The 23,753-nt window shown below is 40.2% G+C and overlaps 1 protein-coding gene across 2 annotated transcripts in view; it reads right to left on the bottom strand.

Moving 5' to 3' along the window:
• The window catches only part of sema3h (sema domain, immunoglobulin domain (Ig), short basic domain, secreted, (semaphorin) 3H), a 63,305-nt gene extending 44,559 nt beyond the window's left edge, over positions 1–18,746 (bottom strand). For both annotated transcript variants that reach the window (XM_018675118.2, XM_018675121.2), the window contains exons 1-4: positions 18,602–18,746; positions 17,721–17,769; positions 16,934–17,043; positions 14,778–14,884 (exon numbers count right to left, since the gene is read on the bottom strand). In XM_018675118.2, coding sequence (XP_018530634.1) covers positions 14,778–14,884; positions 16,934–16,977 — 151 coding nt within the window. In that variant the 5' untranslated portion in view covers positions 16,978–17,043; positions 17,721–17,769; positions 18,602–18,746. The remainder of the gene's footprint in view (positions 1–14,777; positions 14,885–16,933; positions 17,044–17,720; positions 17,770–18,601) is intronic.
• Between the last annotated feature and the right edge of the window lie 5,007 nt (positions 18,747–23,753).

Here is a 23,753-nt window from a genome sequence, read left to right as displayed (position 1 = left end):
CCTCAGCTAAAACACTTGGAGCTAGGGTTATTTGAGTAACCACCGACAACCACCAAAAAAAAGGAGAAACAGCTTCTCAGTGAGAAACCACACAAATGTAATATTAACAGCTGGAGAGAGAGGTAGCCTGTTGAACCCTGTCCTGTTTCGCTGGATGTTGAGTGAATCACAAATGACACAAATTCTGAGGCTCAGTCACTATATTTTACAATGTTTTAAAACAGGAAGCTAGATAAAAATTAGTTACACATGTAAATAAATGACTCACATTTTCAGCGTGATTACAGATGCCATTTTGTTGGCAAGTGGTCATGGTATAAGTGAGATAATACTCCTAGAGCTAAGAAACAGCCAACAAGAAAAGCCCTGCATCATCCTTTAAAATCATGGAACATACAGTTTGGTGAGTTTGTAAAGAGGAAAAGATATGATAGGGTACAGAAGTGTAAAACTGGTAATTATTGTGGAAAAAGAGCTTGATTGTTCTGCACTGTGAAAACAGCATGATCTGATCTTTCTCTATGCACATATACCACTTGCACACACACGCGCCTACTGAGTGCAGCCACTCTTATCAGCATCAAGTTGACAGCGGGGTCAACGAGGGTCATGACCTCTGATCCAAGCCAATTGGCCTTTGACTCCTGTCACTGGGAATCAAAGACAAAAAAGGTTAAGACGTAAAAGAACAGAGACGCTAAGATGTAATCCTACCAGTACATGCGCACACCCACACACACCCAACCACACACGGAAAATGTCCGTGTGTGAATGGTTCCTTTATATCAGTGCAAGAGTCAGTCTGCCCGTGTTTGCCTCTATGAGGTCTGTTTTTGTTTGTATACTGTTTGCGCATTTATGTTTGTGTGTGCATTTGTGTGTGTCTGTGTGTGTATTAGTAGTGGTTAGGTATTTTTATCCACGGTGAACATTAGATTAAAAGCTGCTAGTCATGGGAGCTCTGATGGACCTCGATGTGATTAGAGCAAATGTGTGGCGTGTGATACAACTAAGTACATTCCTGCATTGCACCACATACACTTTCTCTCTCTCTCTCACACACACACACACACACACACACACACACACTCTAATGCATCTGTGTGCTGGCATTTTCAAGGACAAACACACCTAAACACTAGCAAGACGACCTATAAAGACTTTGTGCAACAGTGCAGTGTTGTTCAGACATTTGGGGGTTTTTGTTTGTTTGCTTTCTTGGTAAACCAGTTATCGAGCAACTGTCACAGGACGGGTATTCAAAAATGTAACCCTGAATTGTGCAGTATAAGAAAAAACCTAGTTGCTAGATGTAAAAAGAGGAAATGTAGATGAAGCTTGTCAGAAGAAGCCCTGACAAGGTAAACCAAGGCTGATTTTAAATTAATGATAAGCTCTGCATGCATTATCTCATTTACTATATGACGCGCAGTGCAGACATTAATCATATGATACACAATGGTGACATTCAAATGAATTTCCTCCAAGCTAATTTAATGTACATAAATTCGGCAGCTATAGATATCAGTAAGCTGTGGTCTACATATGCTCCAGTCTTCAGAAGTGATTCAGATGGAGGTCACTGCCAGACAAAGAGTGGGTTCTTGCTGGTATCGTTAAGATATTTCTGAATTGAAAGTAGTTACTATGTTGCAAGTAATCAACAGCATTAAAGAGATTAAACTAAAGACTCAAGTACTTTAAAAGTGTTTGTCAAAGTTTTTCTTGAATCAAGATTTAAGTCTGGCAAAGTTTCTTTGTGTGGCCCTGTCTGGGTCCCACCCAGCCTCAAAGGTCTCAAAGTCTCTTTTCCATTATGCTTGAGATGTCTTCTTACAGACATGACAAGCTGTGTGCTCAGTTGTGACTCAGCTAAACATACAGTGGACGTCAGCACTACTTTTCCATGCTGGCATCACAAGAACACATCAAGAGTGGCATGACGATCTGACCTGTACACTGCAGGACAGGTAGGGATGTTTGCAAATGTCATTGGCAAGCAGGCAGTGCTGGATTACTGCGCACCTTATAAACAGTTTGAGAGAAGAAACTTTGACTTACACCATATTTTTAAAAAATATGTATAAAAGCAGTTCTGTAAGCCTTGCAGGAGTTTGCAGTGGCACAGTGAAATCTGAGTGATGTACAAGATACAAACGAAAAAAAGACTGATGAAAGAATCGAGTCACTCTTTCAGTCGTTATCTCACTCATGGGAGTCCAACTTTGTTATTTTCCTGGTATTTTACAGTGAGTTCTCCTTTCTACACACACACACACACACGCACACAAAGCTACACTTATCATTAATCTATCCAATTATTCTTTCACAGCCTGCAGCATTGTCCATGTGAGAGTAAGCTACACATATGTGTAGTTTTGTCTCTGTGTCTGTGTGCGCGCCTGTCTTTGTCCATCTGTTCGTCTACTTGCTGAGCCCCAGGGAACTTTAGCTGTCTGGTGCAACGTTTCCCAGGGGGAGGACTTTGTTGGCTGCGCCACCAGGGGGGTGGGGTAGGGGGGATGGCGGTGGTGGAGGCGAGGAAACCGGGGCACATTTCCTGTGGAAATGGGGTTATCACTTCACCAATTACTGTTGCAATTACAGCAGGAGGCCTGCAGAAGCCTGGGAACAAAGCCTATAGGAACACAGATGGGCACTCATGTGAAGACATGCATCAGTGTTCATGCACAGAAGAAACCATTTCTAACACACATGTCCACAGACATGCAGCCGTTGTAAAAACTCACTGTCTCTCTATCCTTCTCTGTTATGCCGAAATTAGACTACACCACAGTTATGTCTTTCAATATGTGTGTGTATGACTGTATTAGATCAGGTGTAAATATCATGTAGTCAACCTCCCGCGTTGATCATGTAACTTTCACTTGTAACCTTTTTTTTAAAAAAATAATGTTGGTCATTTTGGCCCCTCTCAAATTTATCGTCTGACCCTTTGGGGGCGGGGGGTTACGAAGCAGTGTTCTACAGTTATGTATCTGCTCCTACAGAGTAAAAAATAAACATATACATTAAAGCATCACTCACGTAAGTACAAGTTAATCTCTACTCACTGCATCTTGCTGTTCCACATGAACTCAAATCTCCTCACATATTCAAACATACGTATACACCCCCCCCACCCACCCCCACCCCCACACACACACACACCACAGCAAAATTATAGCCAAACACACCGACAGAAACACGATGTCTGGACTGTGTCACCGACAGACCAGATCCACGTGGACAGCTTGACCTTTGACCTCAGCATGTATAATTATTCATCATCATCAGACTATTGACTGAGCCACCATACTGCTGCATACACACATTAGAGTCCATTCACTGTTCACTTTTTAAACTAATTTATTTTCATCATTTATCTAAGAGGAGGTTCACTGAGAGAGCTCGTTGTTTTCTCTGCTTCACATTCACACAGTTACATACAGTCTCATGTGGGAGCCGCCCCGTAGAGAGCAATGTTATTGGTTAAATCCTTGTTCACAGCTCATACTTGTTTTTGATGCGCAGCTATGGCTAGTCACTTTTCTCATCCTGATCTTTTAAATTGATTTTAGGATCTGAAAGCACCACAGTTGAAAAGACTACACATGACTACACATGCACTTCCCTTCTTCTTGCCTCACTGTTAGCTTCCTTAAACCACAGAGGTCATTCTTTTCTGTCCTTAACCAAGTAGAGCAGTGTGTCTTCATCTTACCAAAATCCTCATGAGACTACTTACGTAAGATGACTTAGAGCAAAAACCTTCAATCCTGCATCCAAATATATGAAGGTAAACTTGACTTTATAGCTTTAGATTTAATTGAGTCAGAACCACATCTGTCTGTCATGTTACTGAGCCAGAGACTTGAGGTTTATAACTCTTAAGTGGACTCATCCCAGGAGGAAACAATAACCCTTGCTGGCCTGGACCTGTGACAGATGCTCAAGAAAATCACTACTGTGGTCCTTTTACAGACTGGTGACTACCCTCTGCAGCAAAATTGTCAGCATAAATTTAACTACATGAAAGTTAACTCAACACTTTTCAAGAGATTCTGTATGTCCACACCCAGTAGAGTGAAAAATCACTGCAGTCTTTAAACTGTCTGTGGCTTCTACTTCTTGGCGTAGCCTCAAAAACATGGTAGACATATGGTATGCTTTGTGGACATTTGCTTTGGAAAACTGGCAAATAACTACATCTTTACATCTTAAAAATGGGCAACCCCAAAAAAAGGAGCTGTCCTGTGAGGGTTATGGATAGACATGATGTCTGCAGAGTGTACAGGTTTAAATTTACAGTCAGCTGTGAGGGTCACATTTATCAGGAATCTCTTTGCTTTAAAGCCTGGCCAGATGATAAAAACCACTATCTGTCATCCTCTATTTTCTGATAAGTCCTGGCTCTGTTTAAACAGGAAAAGGAAGTCCGACTTCCAACCTTTTGTAGCACTTTGTCTCATCTTCCCATCACCGACAAAACCGGGAGAATCAAATTCTTGTGGTTTGTTCTTGTTTACGCAGTCCTGGGAATGTCAGATCGTTAACACCAAGGGTTAGAGGTGAGATGTTTTGCGTAAGCGTACATGCAGCGCTAACCATTTTGTATTACATTGCCCTTATACTCAAATTCACTTTCAATACGATCAAATCACGGAATTCTTTCATTGTAAAGGGAAATTACATTCAGTTCCTTTTGATTTAAAAAATCCTGCTGTTCGACCTGAGAACCAAGGTTCAAACCCCAGTAACAGCAAAAATAAACACATCTAAAGTGCCTTTGAGTAAGACACTGGATCCCTGACAGATGCAAAGGGAGCGTTTCGCTAACACAAATTACACCTTACTGAATGTGTTTGTTGGTTGAAAAGGCTCTCTACCTCGCTGTTTGTTCTTTGTGAAGCAAAAACGGTATATCTTCCATGTAAAGTATTCTACTCTCTGAAATCTACTAATCAACCTTAAAAACAACCATACCCTCAGAAATATATCTATTTTCAATACAAAGGTCACTATATGAGAAATAACTTTAGACTACACAAATATACATTTGCTATGACAATATTTTAGGAAGAAAAAGCAACAGATGAATATTTATTTTGGGACTGAGCCTCTCAGTATCTGCTGCATCTCTGCATGCCCTCATATTCTGTGTTTCCAGCCTTCCCTAATCTACAGCTAATGAGGTCAAATATTTACTAGAGTTTTACAAGACTATGAGGTAAACTATTTACTAAAGTTAGTCTTAGCACTGCTGATCCCATCTGCTTCTGGCTTCCATGTGGCCAAAGTCAAGTCAAGTGTGCCTTTGTGGATTAAATTCCCACATGGAGCTGAGGTGAAAGGAATGCTGTGAGAAATATAGTTCTGAAACAACCTCAGATGTCCAGATCAGCGTTAGTAAAACTTTTTCTAGTCAATAAGACACAAGTATTATGATACATTTATTTTGCTGTATCTCATTAAAAACTTTAAGCAGCCTTTTTTGTCTTCATATTGGCATTTGTACATGTTTTTAATTGACTTAAAAGTGAAAAGTACACTAAAGTTAAATCCCCTGGTCACTTGTGTAATAATTGAATAATGGCAGTAAAAACTTTTCTTGCATCCCCTGAATGTTATATAGGAACAAAATGCTGACACACAATAAGAGGCAGAGAGCAGAGGTGAGAAACTCAGTTCTAGATTATTGACAGCAGGGCAGATTGGAGTAAATGAATACTTAAGGGAAATGGAAGAAATGTGAAGCTTGTGGGATTTTTTTGCTTAATTACAGGCTTCAGGCTAAAGATAGCCTCTGATATTAACACCAGAAACCTCTCGAGGGTAAATTTACAGTATGTCCACTGTTGTCAGGGGCTGTTGTTGCCAAAGCAAGGGTGTAATTAGACTCCTCTGAATGTCTCTGTCCAGAGAGAGGAGAAAACCCTCAAGTACTGATCCCCTTAATCAGGGTTTTTTCTATATCTTAGTAAGGACCAAAAGTTTGGTTTCAAGAACATTTAATCAGGCTGTCCACATATTTTGGAAAAGTGATTTTAAAAAGCAGAGGAAGCTGAAGCCTTTCCAAGAACCTGGATTACTGCTGAACTTTATATTATGTCTAATTTGTACATAAACACCCTGCAAAACCAGCTCCTCTTCCAGGGAAAATGTCTGTCTTACTTGAGTGTGGGATGAGCAAGCAGCCGCCATCTGACTTCAGTCGTCATAAGCAATGGTAGCGCTACCGTTGGGGACTGCCACTGTTAAGATTAATAATAGAGAATATCCTGAATCTGTACCAGAACCATCCCAGTGAAATCCACATCTCAGCAACATCCCCAGCCCTGAGCCTGGAAAGCACTGGCCTAGATAGAAACAGATCTGAAAGAATAAATGAATAATGAAATATCTCTTGATTTTTAATATCGTTCTGAAGGCTTTTGTGCTTTATTAGTACACAGAGGGAAGAGAAAGGTGAGGCTGGAGAAAGAGGAGGAGGATACAACATACACCAAGAACCAGGTTTCACTTCTTAAGTTCAACCTCAACACTGCAATAAAGTGTGTATAACATATGATGGATAAAATTAAAATGGGGTTTAATACAAACATACTGGTACATGTTATCACTCATCTGTTGAGAATTTTACAGAAAAAAAATATAGTTTCATCTAACTGCAGGATTCCTGGACATGGAGAAAATAACAAGCTGTTTGAATCAGTTCATCCAAAATACTGTATGATTACAGCTGCTAAAGTACAGAGCCATAATGCTGTGCTCCTGCTGTACTCATTTAGAATCTACAAAATATACTTAACTTTTCGCAGAGCACGGACAAGTTGAAAGTTTTTGACAGTAACTTAACAGATGAACGTATAAGCAAAGTGACAACGTGACAGTTGCTAATTTTCTAGCTTGGTAAATTTAGAAACACTTACTTGTGTCACCACCTTGTTCACTAATTCAGTAACCCCTGTGTAATGGGCACAAATAGTTCAGACACTTAGACATCATCATTTTGTGCTGTCACATACAGCTGTGGAGACACACAACAGTAATTTTTGCATCTATAAAATGTGGAGCATTGCATTGCAGAAAGTAAATATAGCACACTATATAGTAAATATGGAGTGGACACAGTGTTTAAATATATTTCACAGTTAAAAAGTTTTTTGTAGCCAAAGCTAAAGTTTTTTAGCTAGCTCACAAGATGCTATAAAAAGCTAAAATAAATGAAAATAAAATCCTGAGCTGAGGAGTGAGAGGGGGAGAAACAGATCATTCAAATATACAGCTGCTATTCAATGTGAATATTCATTGATTTGCAGCCCTGTGCCACCCACTGAGCTCGACAGATTCAAAAAGCACCCAGCTACAGGGGAAAGTTGAGAAATGCTGAACTTTCTGCAAAGTTTCTCAGATGCAGTGTGAGCAACAGCCAGATAAGAGCCAGTGGTAATCATCTGGATTCCAGTGGAAACAGAAGCACAAAGTTGTTCATTTTCACATTCCACTACGTAAAGGAACTTGAATCAAAATGGAGGAAAAGCTGATTGTTGCAATATCTGCCTTTGTCTCAGTATGAGGGCCATGAGAGATGAAGAACAACATGTAGAAACAAACTGCCGACTTTTTTGGTGTGTGTGGTGGCAGCGGACAAAAGAACAACACAACCCCAGACCTACAAATCCATGAGAGATACTGCCAGCTCTTTTGTATCTGTGTGTGTGAACACACTGACAGATTCTAAACAGCTAATTCACAAGGCAGATATCTTACAATATCGGTTTAATCCTGTTTACAATGACGGGAATTAAAGTTGTATCTCAGTCTAACAGTGGCCAAATCAGCTTCTGGTTTGTGCGTCTGTTGACTTGCTTCTCTCACAGACAACACAACTACACAACGTCCCTGTAGTTTATTAAAAAACAGTCAGCTCATCTGGATTTTGTATGGAAGCAGCTGTTTATTGCTCCTTAAATTTCCTCAACATCTTTATTGCTACAGCTTACTGGACAACACCTTGGTTTTATCCTTCATAAAATCACAACTTGTCTGGTGGAAGCAGTTGAGGATATTCCCTCGCTGCAGCTTTTATATGGTCTACACAATTTTTCTCTGAAGAAACTTAAATTGAATTTTACAAATATGCACAAGAGTAAACATGCATCTGGACACTGATGAACTAATCTACTGTGTAGTATAACCAAGCAATTTGCATGCTAATAGCATGAAATTGAAAAGGACTCATTTACATTTACATTACAATTTGGGCATTTGTCCAGAAGGACACAGCAGGACAACTTTAAATGCCCGCATTCATCACAAGCAATCACCAGTGCAAAGGTCAAAGGTCAAAGCAAACATCTCCACTCTTAACAAATTCATATGTTTGAATTCAAATATTCTCCTGTGACTGATTAACATTAAATGTCCATGTGCAGACCAATTCACTAAGTGAATGCTGTATGAATAAAACATGACTGAGCCTTCATGTGAGGAAGTAGATTCACGCTGACTAAATAAACCTTTCAAACCTCCTCTGAGGCGTTAATGGAGTTCTATTCTGTGATTGCGATGATCAATCTTCATATTCACACATGACAGTTATGATTTTGAAAGTAGGTACTGATGAAGCTGTGATAGCAGTTAAATTGGTTTTGTGTATTTGTGTCTGCATGCATCAAGTAAGCATGTGTGTGTATAGAACCTCCTCATGAAATGTGTTTTTTGTATGATAACAGACAATACTTGTTATATATAGCCTTTTGTGTGTGTGAGTGTTAATGCAGTCTTCTGAATGTTCTTGCATTTGTGTAATTGTGTCCAGTAATACAGCACTCATGTGTGTTCTTCCACATGGTGTAGCCAGGGTGATTAGTGCATCAGTTGTGTGTGCAGTGGATCACTATTCATGTACATGTTTCACATAATACTGCAAGAAAATGTCTCATCTGTGTGTATGTGTGTGGTGCAGAGACGGTATCTCTAACTGCCATCTATCATCAAGAAAATCACACTACCGTCCACTGAATGGCCAGGATAATGGACTCATTACACTTGTGTAATGTGTGTGCTAGTGTGTGTGTGTGTGTGTGCGCATGCATGCATGCGTAAGCCCACCGCTGCATGTGGGTGACATGAAGTTTGAGTGAATAACTGGGATAATTTTGTCATTAAGAGAGAGATGGGGGGATAGGAGGTAATCAGGCATGTATTTAAGTATTTAAAGCTGTTTTTTTTTTTTTTTTCAGACACACAAAGCTGTCTGGTCAGTCTGTAGGATTACACTTCACCAATCAGAGCAAATCTCTCAGACAGTGAAAGGGCCTCTCTGTCTGTTAGACTCTCAGCTTTAAATGTTAAGTATTTTAAATGCTAAGAACATTTAACCGGCAGGTCTGTCTAGTTTTGATTTCAGAAGCATACAGAATGTATATTATTCAACTATCTCTTAATCTGTACTGTTTTTGCAGTTAGTCTACAAAAAAATGAGTGTCCTTACTGTTTTGTACTAACATGGAGTGATGTCATTTAAAATATGACTTTGAAAAGCTATTGGCAATTCAGCTTTATTGCACTCGTGGGCAAATCACAGAGACCAAGTTTTGAAAAAAGAATGTTCAAAACTGATGCAGAAAAGCTAGAGATATCCTGGCTTTAGTTAGTTGTACTGGAAATCATTTTCTAGACATTAAGGGCATTTTGTCAATGTAAATGTTTGTAAGTTCTGTAAATGTGTCATAAACAATCTACACCTTTAGTTTGCTGCCCTCTATAACTAATGTAATAAACAAAAGTAATGAAAGAAAGTATTCTTTGATTGGTTTGTCAGTTTACTCTTAAATTCACATCATACCTAAAATGAAGTAGTTTCTTTAAGTTTCATGAATGTGCAAGTTATCTATTTAATATGTAATCGTTTCTAAAAAGATATGGAACATCAGAAAAATGTCCTTCCAACCAGGAGATATTAGGCGAGAAGAGGGAGAGGTGGATGATGAAGATAGAAACTGGCAGAGTGTGTTAGTTTTATTATTTTCTAATTTGAATATTATCACCCACTTTAAAGTGACTGAAACCATCCTCTGTTGAGTAAGTTTTGCAGCAGTGTGGCCTACAGTGTAACACCTTATATGTTTGATGGCAGATTTGTTTGCATAAATCATTTCAAGTACTCAAAGGGGGCCAAAATATGAGTGATACAAGTGGTAATAGAAAAGAAAAAAAGCCTCTCTCTGTAGAGCAGACGTGTCAAACTCAAGGCCCACAGGCCAAATTGGCCTGCCACTTCATTTTATGTGGCCTGTGAGAGCTTTCAAAGACTATGATTATCGTTAAAAAAAACAAAAACAAAAGAACAATGCTATGCCGCTTTACATAAGTACAGTCAATGCCTCTCAATTTTGTTACCTTTGAAATGAAAGCAAGCATCTAGCATCTATCTCAATATCAGCCATTTCCATTTTTAGTGAGTTTGGGGGGGAAATAATAACTAGTCTGAAAATGTCCAAGAGAAAAAAAGCTAATGCAGAGGGAAGGCAATTTAATGAGAGATGGGAAAGCGAATACATGTTTGTGCTTAATGGAGACTGGCTGGTATGTCTTCTTTGCTACAAGGCAGTGGCAGAGTCCAAGGAAAACAATTTACGTATAAAGCTAGGTATGCTAACCTTATCCACCAAGAGAAGCAACAGGAGGTCCAAGAATTAAAAAACAGCCTGCAGTCTCAGCCAAATATGTTTGTAGACGTTTCAGCAATCGTTTTTCAGGAGGTGCATTTGTAAAGCAGTATATGCTGAAGGTGTGTGACCAGAGAAAGGCTTTTAACAATGTTAGCCTGTCAAGAAACACTAACACAGACAGTTCTCTGGCTTTTCCATGAGTCGTTGACAAAAGCACCAACAATACTGATACAGCGCATCTAGCTATTTTTATGAGGCCTGAAGACAGACTTGTCTGTCAGCGAGGAGCTCTTGGATCTGGCCGCCATGCACGGGACGAGAAGGGAAGGGGACATCTTCGGTGAGGTGGAGTAGTCTATAAGTAAAATGAAATTACCCAGGGAGCAGTTGGTGGGGCTAATTACTGATGGCGTGCCTACCATGTGTGGTGAGAGAACTGGCTTGGTTGGACTGGTGAAAGAGAAAAAAAGCAAAAAAGCAAACTGATAACAGATCACTCTATTGTCCTGCAATGAAAATGATTGTATATCACAAATAGTGTTAAGTTGATCAAGCGCCAGTTTATATTTCTATTGGCACTCAGTGTCACAGTTTTTGTCTCTAGTCCTCTGTTCTGTCAGGGTTTTACTGTGTCTCCATATGTCTCCTCCTCCCAGTGGCCTAATGGATAAGGCACTGGCTTCCTAAGACGGGGATTGTGGGTTTAAGTAGAAGTGTGCTGGGCCCATAACGCAGAGGTCGATGAATTGAAAACATCCTCTGCTATCAGTGTTTTATCAGCAGCTGATTGGTTTAGTAGAGCATTTCCATGTAGGTGGATGATACTGGGGGGTGAAGTATGGTTCCAGCTCCAAAAACACATTTTGTAATACTGTGTAATTACAGTAACTCAGGGAAGGGCCCCCATAGCCGAATGTTTAGGGCGTGTACCACGTGGGCCCTAGTGGCCTGAGCAGGTGGACCCCAGTTCAACTCCTGATCCAGCTGGACCCTTGCTGCTCCTATGCTCCCCATTTCCTGTCTCTCTCACTGTCCTTGCGATAAAAAAAATACTTAATAAAAAAATTTATAAATTACAGTAATTTGAGCTTTCCTCCAATATCATGTATTAAAAGTGGTCATATTAATCTACAGAATGCCAGCATCAGTCAAACAGTATTATTACAGTGTTGAATTAATACTTTTGCATGTTGTTGTGGTCATAAGATATTACCAGATAATTTATATGCAGTTGTACATTTTATTTTGTTTTTATTTGTATCATGTTGTATATTACACAGTAAAATAACATTCATTGAATTAAAAATCTAAAATTGAACACATATACATGTGTTGGTCAGTAGATTGTCATATTGTTTTAATTTTTTCATCTTCTTTAGCTGTTCTCTTGTTGCCATCTGTTTTCTTGCTTTACTTCATCATTATTTTACTGCTGCAACACTCAATATGATGTGTTGGGTTTCTGCTTGACAGCTGTTTTTATTAGCCAATTTTCTTCAATTGTGGGATAAGGCAGTTCACTTAAATGCCAGACTATACTGTTTTTAAAATTATTTGTCAGCTATGAGTCCTACAGATGAAGAAAAATCAAAATGAACCATGTCTCAGAGCTGCCAAACAACTAAAGAGTCAAAGTTCTTAAGTGGAGCTGAAATCCTAATTAGAGCATTTCACGACAAAAATCTCCCCCATCTGTCTGAGAAAAACGACAAGTAAGGAAACGACCACATCATGAAGCTCCCACAGAGAGAGAGAGAAAGAATATGAACACACACAAACACACACACACACACACACACAGAAATTATGGCGGACATGGAGCCCATCATAATCCCTATATGCATGTGTTTTTTTGTTCTCCTTTCAAAGAAAAGCATACTGGCCACTGTAGATATAAAACAAACAGTTGCGTGTGCACGCACACACACACACACACACACACACACACACACACACACACACACACACACACACACACACAGCTCTGTTGTTCAAAGATGTGAGGATTTGTCCCAGAAGAATACACAACAAAGCGTGAGGTGGACAGAGGTCCTAGAACTGAAACAGCTCTATTTACATACACACAAACATGCTCATATTTTCAAAGTGACTCAAACAGAACTACACACACACACCTGCATCAACACACACTTCATAGACACGTGCAATGCAACCACACACAAATACACACTCAAGGACATACAGTCGCATAGTTTGTGTGCTCAACAAGACATGCATACACAGCTACTTTAGCAGCTCTTTCACGTTCAGATTTCATTAGAGCTAAATTCCCACCTGGGACAATCCAACAAGGTTTCTCTTCTCCCTCTCTCTGTACTTTCTAGGTCACGATTAGTTGACTTCAGCCTTATCGCCTCTACTTCACAGACCCTTTGTGTTTTTGGCTTATGTAAGAACATGTAATCAGTTGGTTTTTTACTCTACAGTGTCTCTGGTAAACATTATTAAAGGGAGCCAAGTTTATCTCACCGTAACAAAAGCCCTGGACACCTCAAAAAAGCTTTTAATTTGGAGGGGATTGACCGTAAATAGAGCTGAGAGGGCAAAAGAGCAAATCCCAAATCCTGTTTTAATTAGAAGATGCAGATCTTTGCTTTCTCATTACTTTTGACCGTCACGTTTGTTATCCACAAATAACAAAACACCCAACATAGGTCAGAGTGTTAAATCCTACTCTGTTTGGAGGAGCAGACTGCTTCAACACAATGTGTATTTGCGTCACATACAGTGTCAATCAGACGACCATCATGTTCAAATCCTCTTTCTCCATGCCCCGTTGAGGAAAACCCCACCCCACTGCTGCTCCCACAAGGTTAAAACAAACACCAACAACTACTAGAGGCTTGTGCAGCGCCTCTGCAGCCTTTAAGAGGACCCGTCGACTTCAATTCAATCAGCCATCAACCCAATGACGACCGAGCCAGTGCTCCTCTTCAACACCTGCATGCTGATTCAATAACATGTTTATACAACACTGCTGCAGAGTGGCAGAAGTGCATGAAGAAAAGTATCCCAGCATACCAATGCATGATTCAGTTCTCCACCACAGATTGTATGCTAAATAAATCATATTTAGGAGTTCTTCCATTTCTCCTGCAACCTCCGCATGGATTTCAATATGGTGGACAGATTGGCCCGAGTCCAAGAAATAATTAAGTTGGTGGTGATCTGGATCTGGGATTTCTGCCATCAGATAATTATTTCTTTGTTAGCCATAACTGAAATTAACAGACACAGACACTTAACTTGAAATCCTGAGAGGATAGCTGTGCTGTCAAGAAGTCAGTTTATGATTGGAATAGTATCTTTGGATAGCGAGGCTTAATTGTACTTTGCATCTGATTCAGACAAACATTGCTATTATTGATAATAAATTTCAGAAAAGAAAAAGAAGTTCAGTGGGGCTAGAAACACAACAGCCAGTCAGACAATCACACAGATTTTTAACAAACCCCCAGCCTAACTATCAATAGTACATCCACCACCATGGGCCATCTGATTAACAATAATTATTAGTGACATCGCAGGTGTGCTCACCTTTGGCTTTATTTCTATGTAAATTAGTTTATATACTGTAATCTGCCTGTCAGAAACCTTTACAGCAGTCTTTAAAGTGCCGTAACCATTTTTAAATGCTCAATAAGACTCAAATTAAAACTGTGTTGGAAAGTCAGAAGCACTCATAGTGAGAAGAGAAAGTAAGGTGGGCGGGGGCTAAAGACAAGGCTTTCACACCCAAACTATACTACTAGAGGATGATTAATGTAATACAGGTGATTACAGAGATGGAGGAAGTGAGACAGTGTGAGAAAGAATCACAAAAAGGTGAACAGACAGGTGGAGAGACAGAAAGGCAAAGGTATAATTTGTGCTCCACGTATTGTATAACAGTGTGTGGGCATTAATAAAGGAGGAAAGAGAGAAAGTAAAAAATGAAAAGCGGTTTGTGATTCCTGTCAACTGCGTGTGTGTGTGTGTGTGAATGAAGAATGAGAGAGCGACAGATGTATTCGACATTAAGAGCAAAGAAGACTGGAAATACTGAAAACAAAAGAAGAAAGAAATGTTGCCTCTTACCAGAGTGTGTGAACTGTAGTCTTGGCTGAGATGCTCTCCACGCCCCCGTCAAGGTGTCCCCGAGGTGGGCCAGCAGGACTGCTATCACTGGCCAACGCATCCTTCTCCTCACGCACACAAACAAAACACCAGTGTTAAAGTGTGAGTCCGATCTAACAAGTGCCACAGCAGCTTCAGTCAAAATCTCAGTGTTGCTTTCAGGTCAAGTGCTGAATCCAAACATGCACTCTCACACACAGTGATATACACTCTTGGTCCAAAGTGTTGCAGTGTTAAAAACACAATTTGGATCTAATAGAGTGTAAGTCCAAGTCACAAGGATGCTGAATCCAAACACTCTTACAGTCCAAGTGTGTCAGGCTTGAGTAAGTCCAGATCCTTCAAATAGCGCACCACTCCTTATAAGAAGGTAACAGCAGCACTCACACACACACACACTTCACCATCTGTGAGTTTGCGAGTTTAGATTTTTTTGAGTGTCTGTGTGTGTGGGCTTCAGAGATGGAGGGATGAATGTATTCCAAGAAGAAACTAAGTCGTCTCTCCGCTGCCTCCTCGCAGCTTGACAGCTCTCTTCTGTTCTGTCTCTCGTCCCAGCTCCTCTCTGCATGTGACTGCTCTTTCTCTCTCTCTCTCTCTCACTCTCTCTCACTCTCTCGGAGGCGGAGGGAGCAAGATCCCAGATCGTTGTGGCCACTCTGCGCACACACGCACGCACGCACACGCACACACACACACACACACACAAAAGCAGGCAGGCACGTCTATTCACAGCTCCAGGAAAACATAGTTAAAGTGGAAATGAGAGAAACAAATGAGCTTTCATCTTTATTCCCATCGCTCTCTCACTCATACTTTTGCTCTTATCTGAATCAGAGATCACTCCGTGCTTTACAAGGCTCACAAACAATAACACAATAAGACAAACTAAGTGAGTAGGAAAGATTTTGAGACCGCAAGAGTAAAGATGAGGGAAAAGTGACCAAAAAAGTGATAAAATAGTCACACAAGAAAAACTACAATTACAAACAAAATCAGACAAACAACATGCCTACATACGCACATAAACATGTTGTGGTATTAGCCAGCTGAAATGAAATTATAAATATGCCTTTCAGTGAGAGTGGCTTTTAATAGTATATTGGTTTTACAAGGCTGGGTTTATCATGTAAATCAGAGCTGAGGTGCCCAACAACAAATGTTAAGCACCAATTATTCTTAGGTCTTGCCATGAGAAAAGCCAATAACCTGCTACGTCAAGACTGTGTGCATGTTGATAAGGTGAGAGTAACTCAAGAGATATAACCTGGGGCCAGGACACGAAGTGCATTAAAAGTAGAAATACAAGTAAGATCTTACAAGCAATTCTAAAATAAACTTTCACCTTCTCTTTCTGTCTGTACCAAACTCTTCTAAAGTCATTTTCTTCCTTCTCATTATTTTCTCCATTTCCACTCCTAACCCAAATGCAATCATTAAAGCGTGTGCCCTTCTTTTTTGCTCTGTTATTTTCATTAGATAGCGACTCACTGGGGTACAGCAGCGCAGGCTAAATTTTTCACCAGCTCAAGTTCAATCGCAGGCTAGTGGGGACAATTTATTCATTCTCTGGGATAAATAATGAATTTAGGTTGCGTGCAAATGAACAAGTATATAGTCCCTCCAAGGATTTCTGATTCATTCGTAAATGATTTATTCTCCACACTTGTTTGTTTGTATAATGAGTGCAGATTTTTAAAAATATAATAGTGATATGATTAAATGTCCTGTAATCTGGTGTTTACACAACCTCATACAGGTTTTAATTTAATGAGGGCAAATCTGGTCAAACCAGCTTGATAATTAAGTTATCTGATTATTTAACAGAAGAAGAAGTGTCCTTGTGGTTACACAGACTAGCTAAACCTGCTCTTATGATAGCGCGATGCCCTGCTGGAGTGACCTTGAGCAAAATGCTAGTGAAGCTTCACCTCTTAGTAACATTAAATTATTCTATAACTATACTGACTATAAAAACACCTTAACTGCAGCTCAGTAAAACTCATCATGCCTCTCAAGTGGCATGGTTATACACAATCTAATGAGCAGCATGTCCATTATTATTCTAAGCAGTAGTAGTACTAGCTTTGGCAGACGTGGCCATCTTTACTGCTTACCTCTCACTGCTGCGGCATCTCTGCTCAGGCCATCCCAGAATCATCTGTCACTCAGACAGTGCAGGTCGTGCTGTGACTTTGTTCACTTCAATTTTCTGTTGATGAAATTCCTGTAGGGAGAGCTCTTTTCTTTGTTACTGTTATCACTGCCCATACTAAACACTCTTGTATGTATTTTAGACCGGTGACATCCTGTGCAACAGAAGAATTTACCAGTAAAGACCTGCCAGACACTATGTGTTTAAAATCACAAATGTAAATGTTTTACGTGTATACAGAATAACTTACCTTGTGTGTTTTATCAGCTGTTGATAAGGCAGTTAAAAACAAAATACTTAAGCTATTTTAATGCAGGTTACTCTGGGGCATTATGCTGAGGTTGGGCTGCCCTTTCCCACCACAGATCCAGTAAATACAGCATAGGGAAACTAGAAAAGTTCGGAAAATATAAAGTCTAAGAACTACAGAAGTTCTTTTCATGTTGCACACTCAGAGCTGTAGAGATTCTGCAAATCAGGAAAATCTGATTGCAAAGTATACAGGTTAAAACTGTCAATGTTAGGTTTGATATTTTGCTACTTTGCAATAATACCACTGCAGTAGCACTGCAGTCATCATTTGAACACGTGAGTTGATGAGTCACCATTTGCTGCCTCTTGCTGCATGTTTATAATGAAATGGTTGCGAGTGAGTAAACACTGCAGAATCTCATAAAGCTTCTATTTGACCTGTAAGCAAGGATCTACTGTACACTATACAGCCAAACAAAAATGTTCAAAGGAACTACCTCAGATGCAGGTTCCTCTTGTGAGGTTGGACCTGAGGCCGTTTCATCTCTGATGGGAGAAGATGGAAAAGATAAGCAGATGTAGATTGAGCATCTTGATGTCGGTGCAAAAACTTCAAATATCACTTCCACTCCATTCACCCTATTGACATAAAACTGACTTACTGTCCCAGTAAACTCTTGGGTCATTAAGACAGGATAATTACAAGCTCGTCACCATGTGTACCTGATCAGTCAGCTTGTTAATTACAACTAATGACCTCCCAGCTTGCTTGAACAAAAAGCCTCTGATTTCTCTTTGACAAGTGACATCAATTAGTTTAATAGTGTGTGAACTCTGGCTGCTGAGATCATTACTGGTCTCAGATCCTCCCGCTGCTGTTCTCTATAAAGTACACAGACACACACATCCATTAACTCCTGCACATTCCCTGTGTTTCATGAGTTGAGTGAGAATGCATCAGTTAATGAGCATTCATTGTCATCTTGTTGATCTTTTTTTAAAGCTGTTGTCAAACTGTTGAAAGACAAATGGCTGTCAGTTCAGTTGTTTCTTGACACAAAAGTTGGGGTTATTAAAACAAACAAACAAACAAACAAAATGGTTTCAAGTTTGCCTACAAATAATCATGGATTGAGGATCAAAATTGAAGCCTCTGTCTGCATAGGTGGAGGCAGAGAGAGACCTGTTACTCTCGTTTCAAAAGGTTTCAAAATACCCTAAATAGTCCATGTTTTATTTGAGCTGAAACTGTTAGCTAAGACAGTGCAATTACACTTACTTCATATTTTTTAACGTGATGTATCAGGGGCGCACAGTGAGAGACATTTAGCAAACAGCCTAAAACAAACCTACGAAGATGCGACAAACAAAAACTTACCAGTATGTGGCTTTGGTCCCTGGCTATCTCTGCCTTTGACTGAGAGAAAACACTATCGGCCCATCATGGTTTCCTTCTTACAGGTGAGACCGTGCTGCCATCTTATGTTTCTTCCCGCCGCTTACCTGACTCCTCTAACTCCCGCGAGACTGTGGGAGAATAAATTGCTCTCGAGACTTGGCCCTTACGCAAAATTAGAGTAAATGTGTTCTTTTTACTTAAATTATAAGTGTTTCCCCGCATTCAGTGTGAACAAAATATTTTCCCACAAAAAAACGAACTCCGAAAACTAAAGTTGTTGCAATTTCAAAGAAGGAAAAAAAACAACCAATATAAATTCTGACTTACACGAATTTAACACACTTGTTATGTGATGACATATTTACACCGCTAGAGGTCAGTGCTAGATTGTGTCATTTCATTGTAAAGTACCAGGAAGAGGAGAACCATAATGTATGTACATATAGGATGTATTTTCATTAGATTTTTTAAAATATAAACTTACATAACTGCGGTGAAATGTAATGATGATTATTTGTTCTAAGCATATTCTATGTGCCCAAATGCCTAATCAACCTGCAGTTGCACTTGATAACATCACAGGACCTGCGAGACATCGTCCTCTGAATCAAGTCTATGTCCTAATTTACTCATATGACCCACTTTTTGCTCCCTACCACCTGCTGTGAATCACGAAGAATAACATTAAGATTTTCTGCCTCTACATGGACGATGGGAAAGACACTTAGAGGTTACATTTGGATTTTGAATTTTCATATATACTCATCATATATACTATATAAATATATACATATATATGTGTGTGTGTGTGTGTGTGTGTGTGTGTGTCTTTGCCTAAACTTCATCAACAGCTACACTTCACACAACCTGACCAATCAGGTTTATTCCCAGAGAATCGTTTGAATTTAATCTGATTAACAGTTGAAGTTTATGTCAGGGTGGAGTAAGTGTTTTGGAGGGAGTGGGTCTGACCGCCCTGCGCGTTCCCGTCATGATGTGTTGGAACCTTTTGTGTGGGGGCGCGGCTGGCGAGATCGCGCCTGGTGCTAAATGGTAGGAAGTGGTGAATGTACAGTAAAATAAGGGAGACCATTACCACTATGGCTGAGTAACCTCAGTAAGATTTAGAATTTAAATAACATGTGTTTTCTTATGGTCACGTGTGGGAGACACAAGCCAGTAATTTTCTTTCTTTCTTTCTTTCTATCTCTTATTTCTTTTTTAAGTAAAATGTGTCATGGAGATAAAACTCCAGGGAAACAGAGATACACGGGTCACTGGGCGTTGTGTTTCGGGTACGGGCAGACTAAAAATAAAACTTTAGGAAACAACAGAATAGGTGGGTGTATGGATGACTCACAGTCTTGGGGCAATCCTTGTCATAGCCTTCGTCCAAAGTCTTAACAAAAAAATATACCCCAGACAGAGACAGAGCAGCCTCTCCTACCGGTTCAAAGTCATCACCAAAGATCGTCCAATGGAAAGATGAAAAGCACCGTGGTTAAAATGCGTCATTACCACTGTACTCTATGCGGCAGCAACATTATTTAAAGGCACTGTGGACCTGTAGATTCAGTCATTTTTAAAATTGTTCCACTTTAATGGTAAAACAGTCTCATCATACATATACATATACATTAAGGCGTGGATCATTAGTTAGTAAACAGGATTAACCCTGTCTTTGACATTTCCTCATTCACTACATACTGCAGTATACGCACACAACTTGTTGTTGTTACTGTTGTTACAGTAGTGTAACCATAAGTCATTACCTGATCAGCCATGTATTTATCTGATACATGTGTAAAGTAGCCCTCATTTAATCAATGCAGCCTTCAGAGGACTGTTGCAACAGTCAGACAAACCATAACTGGTAAGGAAAAATATTTCTTTATGACAGGAAGTGAGTGGATCTGGCCTCTAAAATAACTGGGGGCGGATGCTGGGGTGAATACACCTTGACGGTGAGTATAAGCTGCACCTTTGCCTCCTCCTAACAACAAATAGTCCACTTACATTTAGGATTGTGTTCATTTGGCCTTAGATGATTGTGTACAATTAATTTGGGGGAAACTGAAATCACAAAGTGCTTAATATTCACTAGTCCATGACATGTTCATTTCTTTTAATATGTAAAGAAAGCCTTCATATAAAGCTCTAACTTTTTGGAATGAAACCCTCCATAAATTCATTGTTTTTCCGAGACTAATGGTTAGTTAAACAGTTAGTTTGAAAGGACTTTAGCTCTCTGCAGTCAAAAGTTTGTGATGCCCTGGAAAAGCAGCAGAGTGAGAGATCTTTCCTGCTTGTGCTCGCTCGCCGCATGTTTCCCTGTTCTTGTGTAACCCGCCCCCTCTCTCCTCTCCCTCCCTGCCATTGGATGGCTCCCTTCCTCTCCCTGACATCCCATTGGACAGGTTGTGCGGCCAATGAGCTCATATTGGTTAAAAATAGTTGGGCTTGCGAGAGGCTAAAAATAGTTCGGTATATAAAGCCGGTGGTTGTACTGTGTTGCGCGGTACTCCTCTCAGGCCGGCTGCCGGAGGAGCAGGGAGAGCGGAGCACATACACACATACACACACACACATATGTGTGTGTGTGTGTATATATATATATATAAGCATATATATACACACACACACACACACACACACAGAGGCAAATGGTGAACAGGCTCGTCACCCACAGCAGCCTCTCCTCAGCTCATTCCTCTACTAGTGTTGCACCAGAGGCAGCGTTGTGTCTTACATGATGCCCGGCCGCCAGTTAGGGTGGAGCAGGCAGTGACGAACTTCCTTCCTTCCTTTTTCACACTTTGGTTTCGATCTGAATGTCTCTCCAGAGAGCCACGGTCGTTTCCCTTAGAAGCAGACCATTAAATCTGCTATGAGTAAAGGAGTGGCTGTCTTAATGAAGTGATGAATAACCACCATTACTATGTCTCTACAGTTCATTTTAATAACATCTTTTTAAACGCTGTTTCTGAGCCACTGTAGTTCTAAGCTGCCCCCTATGTTAAAATCATCCATTCAGAACCCAAGGATGAGTTGGCCAACATGACTGCACATAATCATTTCTGTTGCAGTCTTTGTGCCAGTAAAAAGTGAAAAAGATGGAGCAACCACCCAAAAATAAAAAAACAGTTGGCTTTGACTTGTCAGAGTGCAGCAGCATGCAGCAGATTAAGACACCTTAAGCAGCTCAAATGGGTGATGAAAACTCTGAAATGCACCCATTAATTAAAAAAAAAAAAAGCAACCATTCCAAACTTGGTGGTGACAGCTGCCTTATCACAAAGGGCGTCTGTGTCTCTCGTAGCCTGAGTCAGACAAGGTGATAGCTTACAAATGCAGCTGATGCTGCAGTACAGAGATTATACCACAAGTGTCTTGTCATATAATATGTGCTCAGTTTGCATGGCAGCACTTTGTGTAAAATTATCCATGAAACTGAATAAAGAAGCTAATCAGAAGCTAATCATGTAGATAAAGCAAGTCAGGAAGAATTTCCTTACCTCCTGATCGCATCTACCACCACTTCCACAACAGATCCTCAGCTCTTTATTATAAAATAAAGGGAAAAAAATGAATTAGCAACTTTAATAATCTTTTAGTATCCCACCAAGTGCTTTATCCCAGTTGGACATTTGTCTCTAGCTTTGCTGAAGAAGATACCTGTACTGAAACTTGGAGGTTAGTTGTTTGTTAGCACTCATCTGCCGCTGGAAAAACAAGTGTTTGCTCTTGAGGACCAAGCACTGCAGCAAATTTTCTCTGGAATCCATGCAGGACTTAAAATGTACAGTAAAATGGAGCTTGGTCACCAGTACAGGAGACCGCACAGTGCTCAGGCTGGTGATCTGCCTTTTTTTTTATATTTTTAACAGTAAGGTAAAGTAAAGGTAAAGTACCCTCTTCTCATTTGCAGGGAGTCATTTTCAGTCAGAGAAGCACACGCTGACTTCTTGTTTCCTCTCACATCCACCCACTACGCCTCTTGTAATCCATCATCCGAGGCCTCCTCCTACTATCTATCCTTCCATTTTCTACACCCGTTCATCCGACCTCCTCCTCCTCCTCCCTCCATACCACACATCTCCTATATAAACTACCAAAGGTCTCTTCAGTCACCTCTCTGATGTAACAGCTGTTTGACCTGTGATATGAACAGTACTCAGAGAAAGGAATAACAGCAGGAAAGCCTGGAACGTGGGAGACGTAGGTTGTAAATGGTTCAAAAATTAGATTTTATCAAAGACCTTTATAATTCTCATCCTTACATCTTTTATTTAGATTGCTTCTCAGCTTTTACACTGTTCGCTGTCACATTCAGATCCAAATTACTCCCTTCAGTTGATGCTTGGCAATAAAGTAGTCTGTCATAGTTTTACGCCTTGAGGTTTGGTGTTATGAAGTCACTTCTCTAATACCAATCAAATTGGCTGTTTTACCTTATTACAGTTACTGTATCCTCTAGTTGTCCATGCCAACAATGACACCAAAATGATAACAGTTGCCTGTGGTCCTTTATTGCTCTGGCCGCACTGACTAATTATGGTTTCAGTGTTCAGTTTAAGTGGCTGGTAGCTCAAAACAGACTCAGACATGGAGGGAGAAAATATGACTGTAGTTTTATGCCATAGAAGATTAGATGTGTGCAGCATGTAAGGCTTAATACATGTTTCTATATGAAAAAGTTACTGCAAATGCATACTCCACATGAGAGGCATCTTGCATTTATCCATCTTATTCCTGGAGTTCTGCTCCTCTGTGCTGCCTTACACAACTGCTGCCTGCCTTTTATTGTCGGTTACAGAGCAGCTTCACACTCGCAGCCTCTTGATATCATTCCACAACATCCAGCATCATCCCACACAGGCTGAAACTGCCTCACCTCAGCATCCCACACACTCTGCTCTCTCTGCAGCACAGAGTGAGGCTGAAGGCACATCTCCTGAGTGGTGCGGTGTTACCGTTCTGCTCTTCAACCAGAAACTCATCCCATTGACCAGTACTCCATGTGGATTATAACAAAGCTTTGTCTGTGGTGACTAGCGGAAAGTGAATGAGAGACTACATAAGCTACAATTACAGGATGACACATTGAATTTACATTCATTTCTGGATAAGT

Source organism: Lates calcarifer, linkage group LG6 (assembly GCF_001640805.2).
Source record: "Lates calcarifer isolate ASB-BC8 linkage group LG6, TLL_Latcal_v3, whole genome shotgun sequence".
NCBI lineage: Eukaryota > Metazoa > Chordata > Actinopteri > Centropomidae > Lates > Lates calcarifer.
Note: the sequence above shows the minus strand (reverse complement) of the source record. Positions and strands in the feature narration are given on the sequence as shown.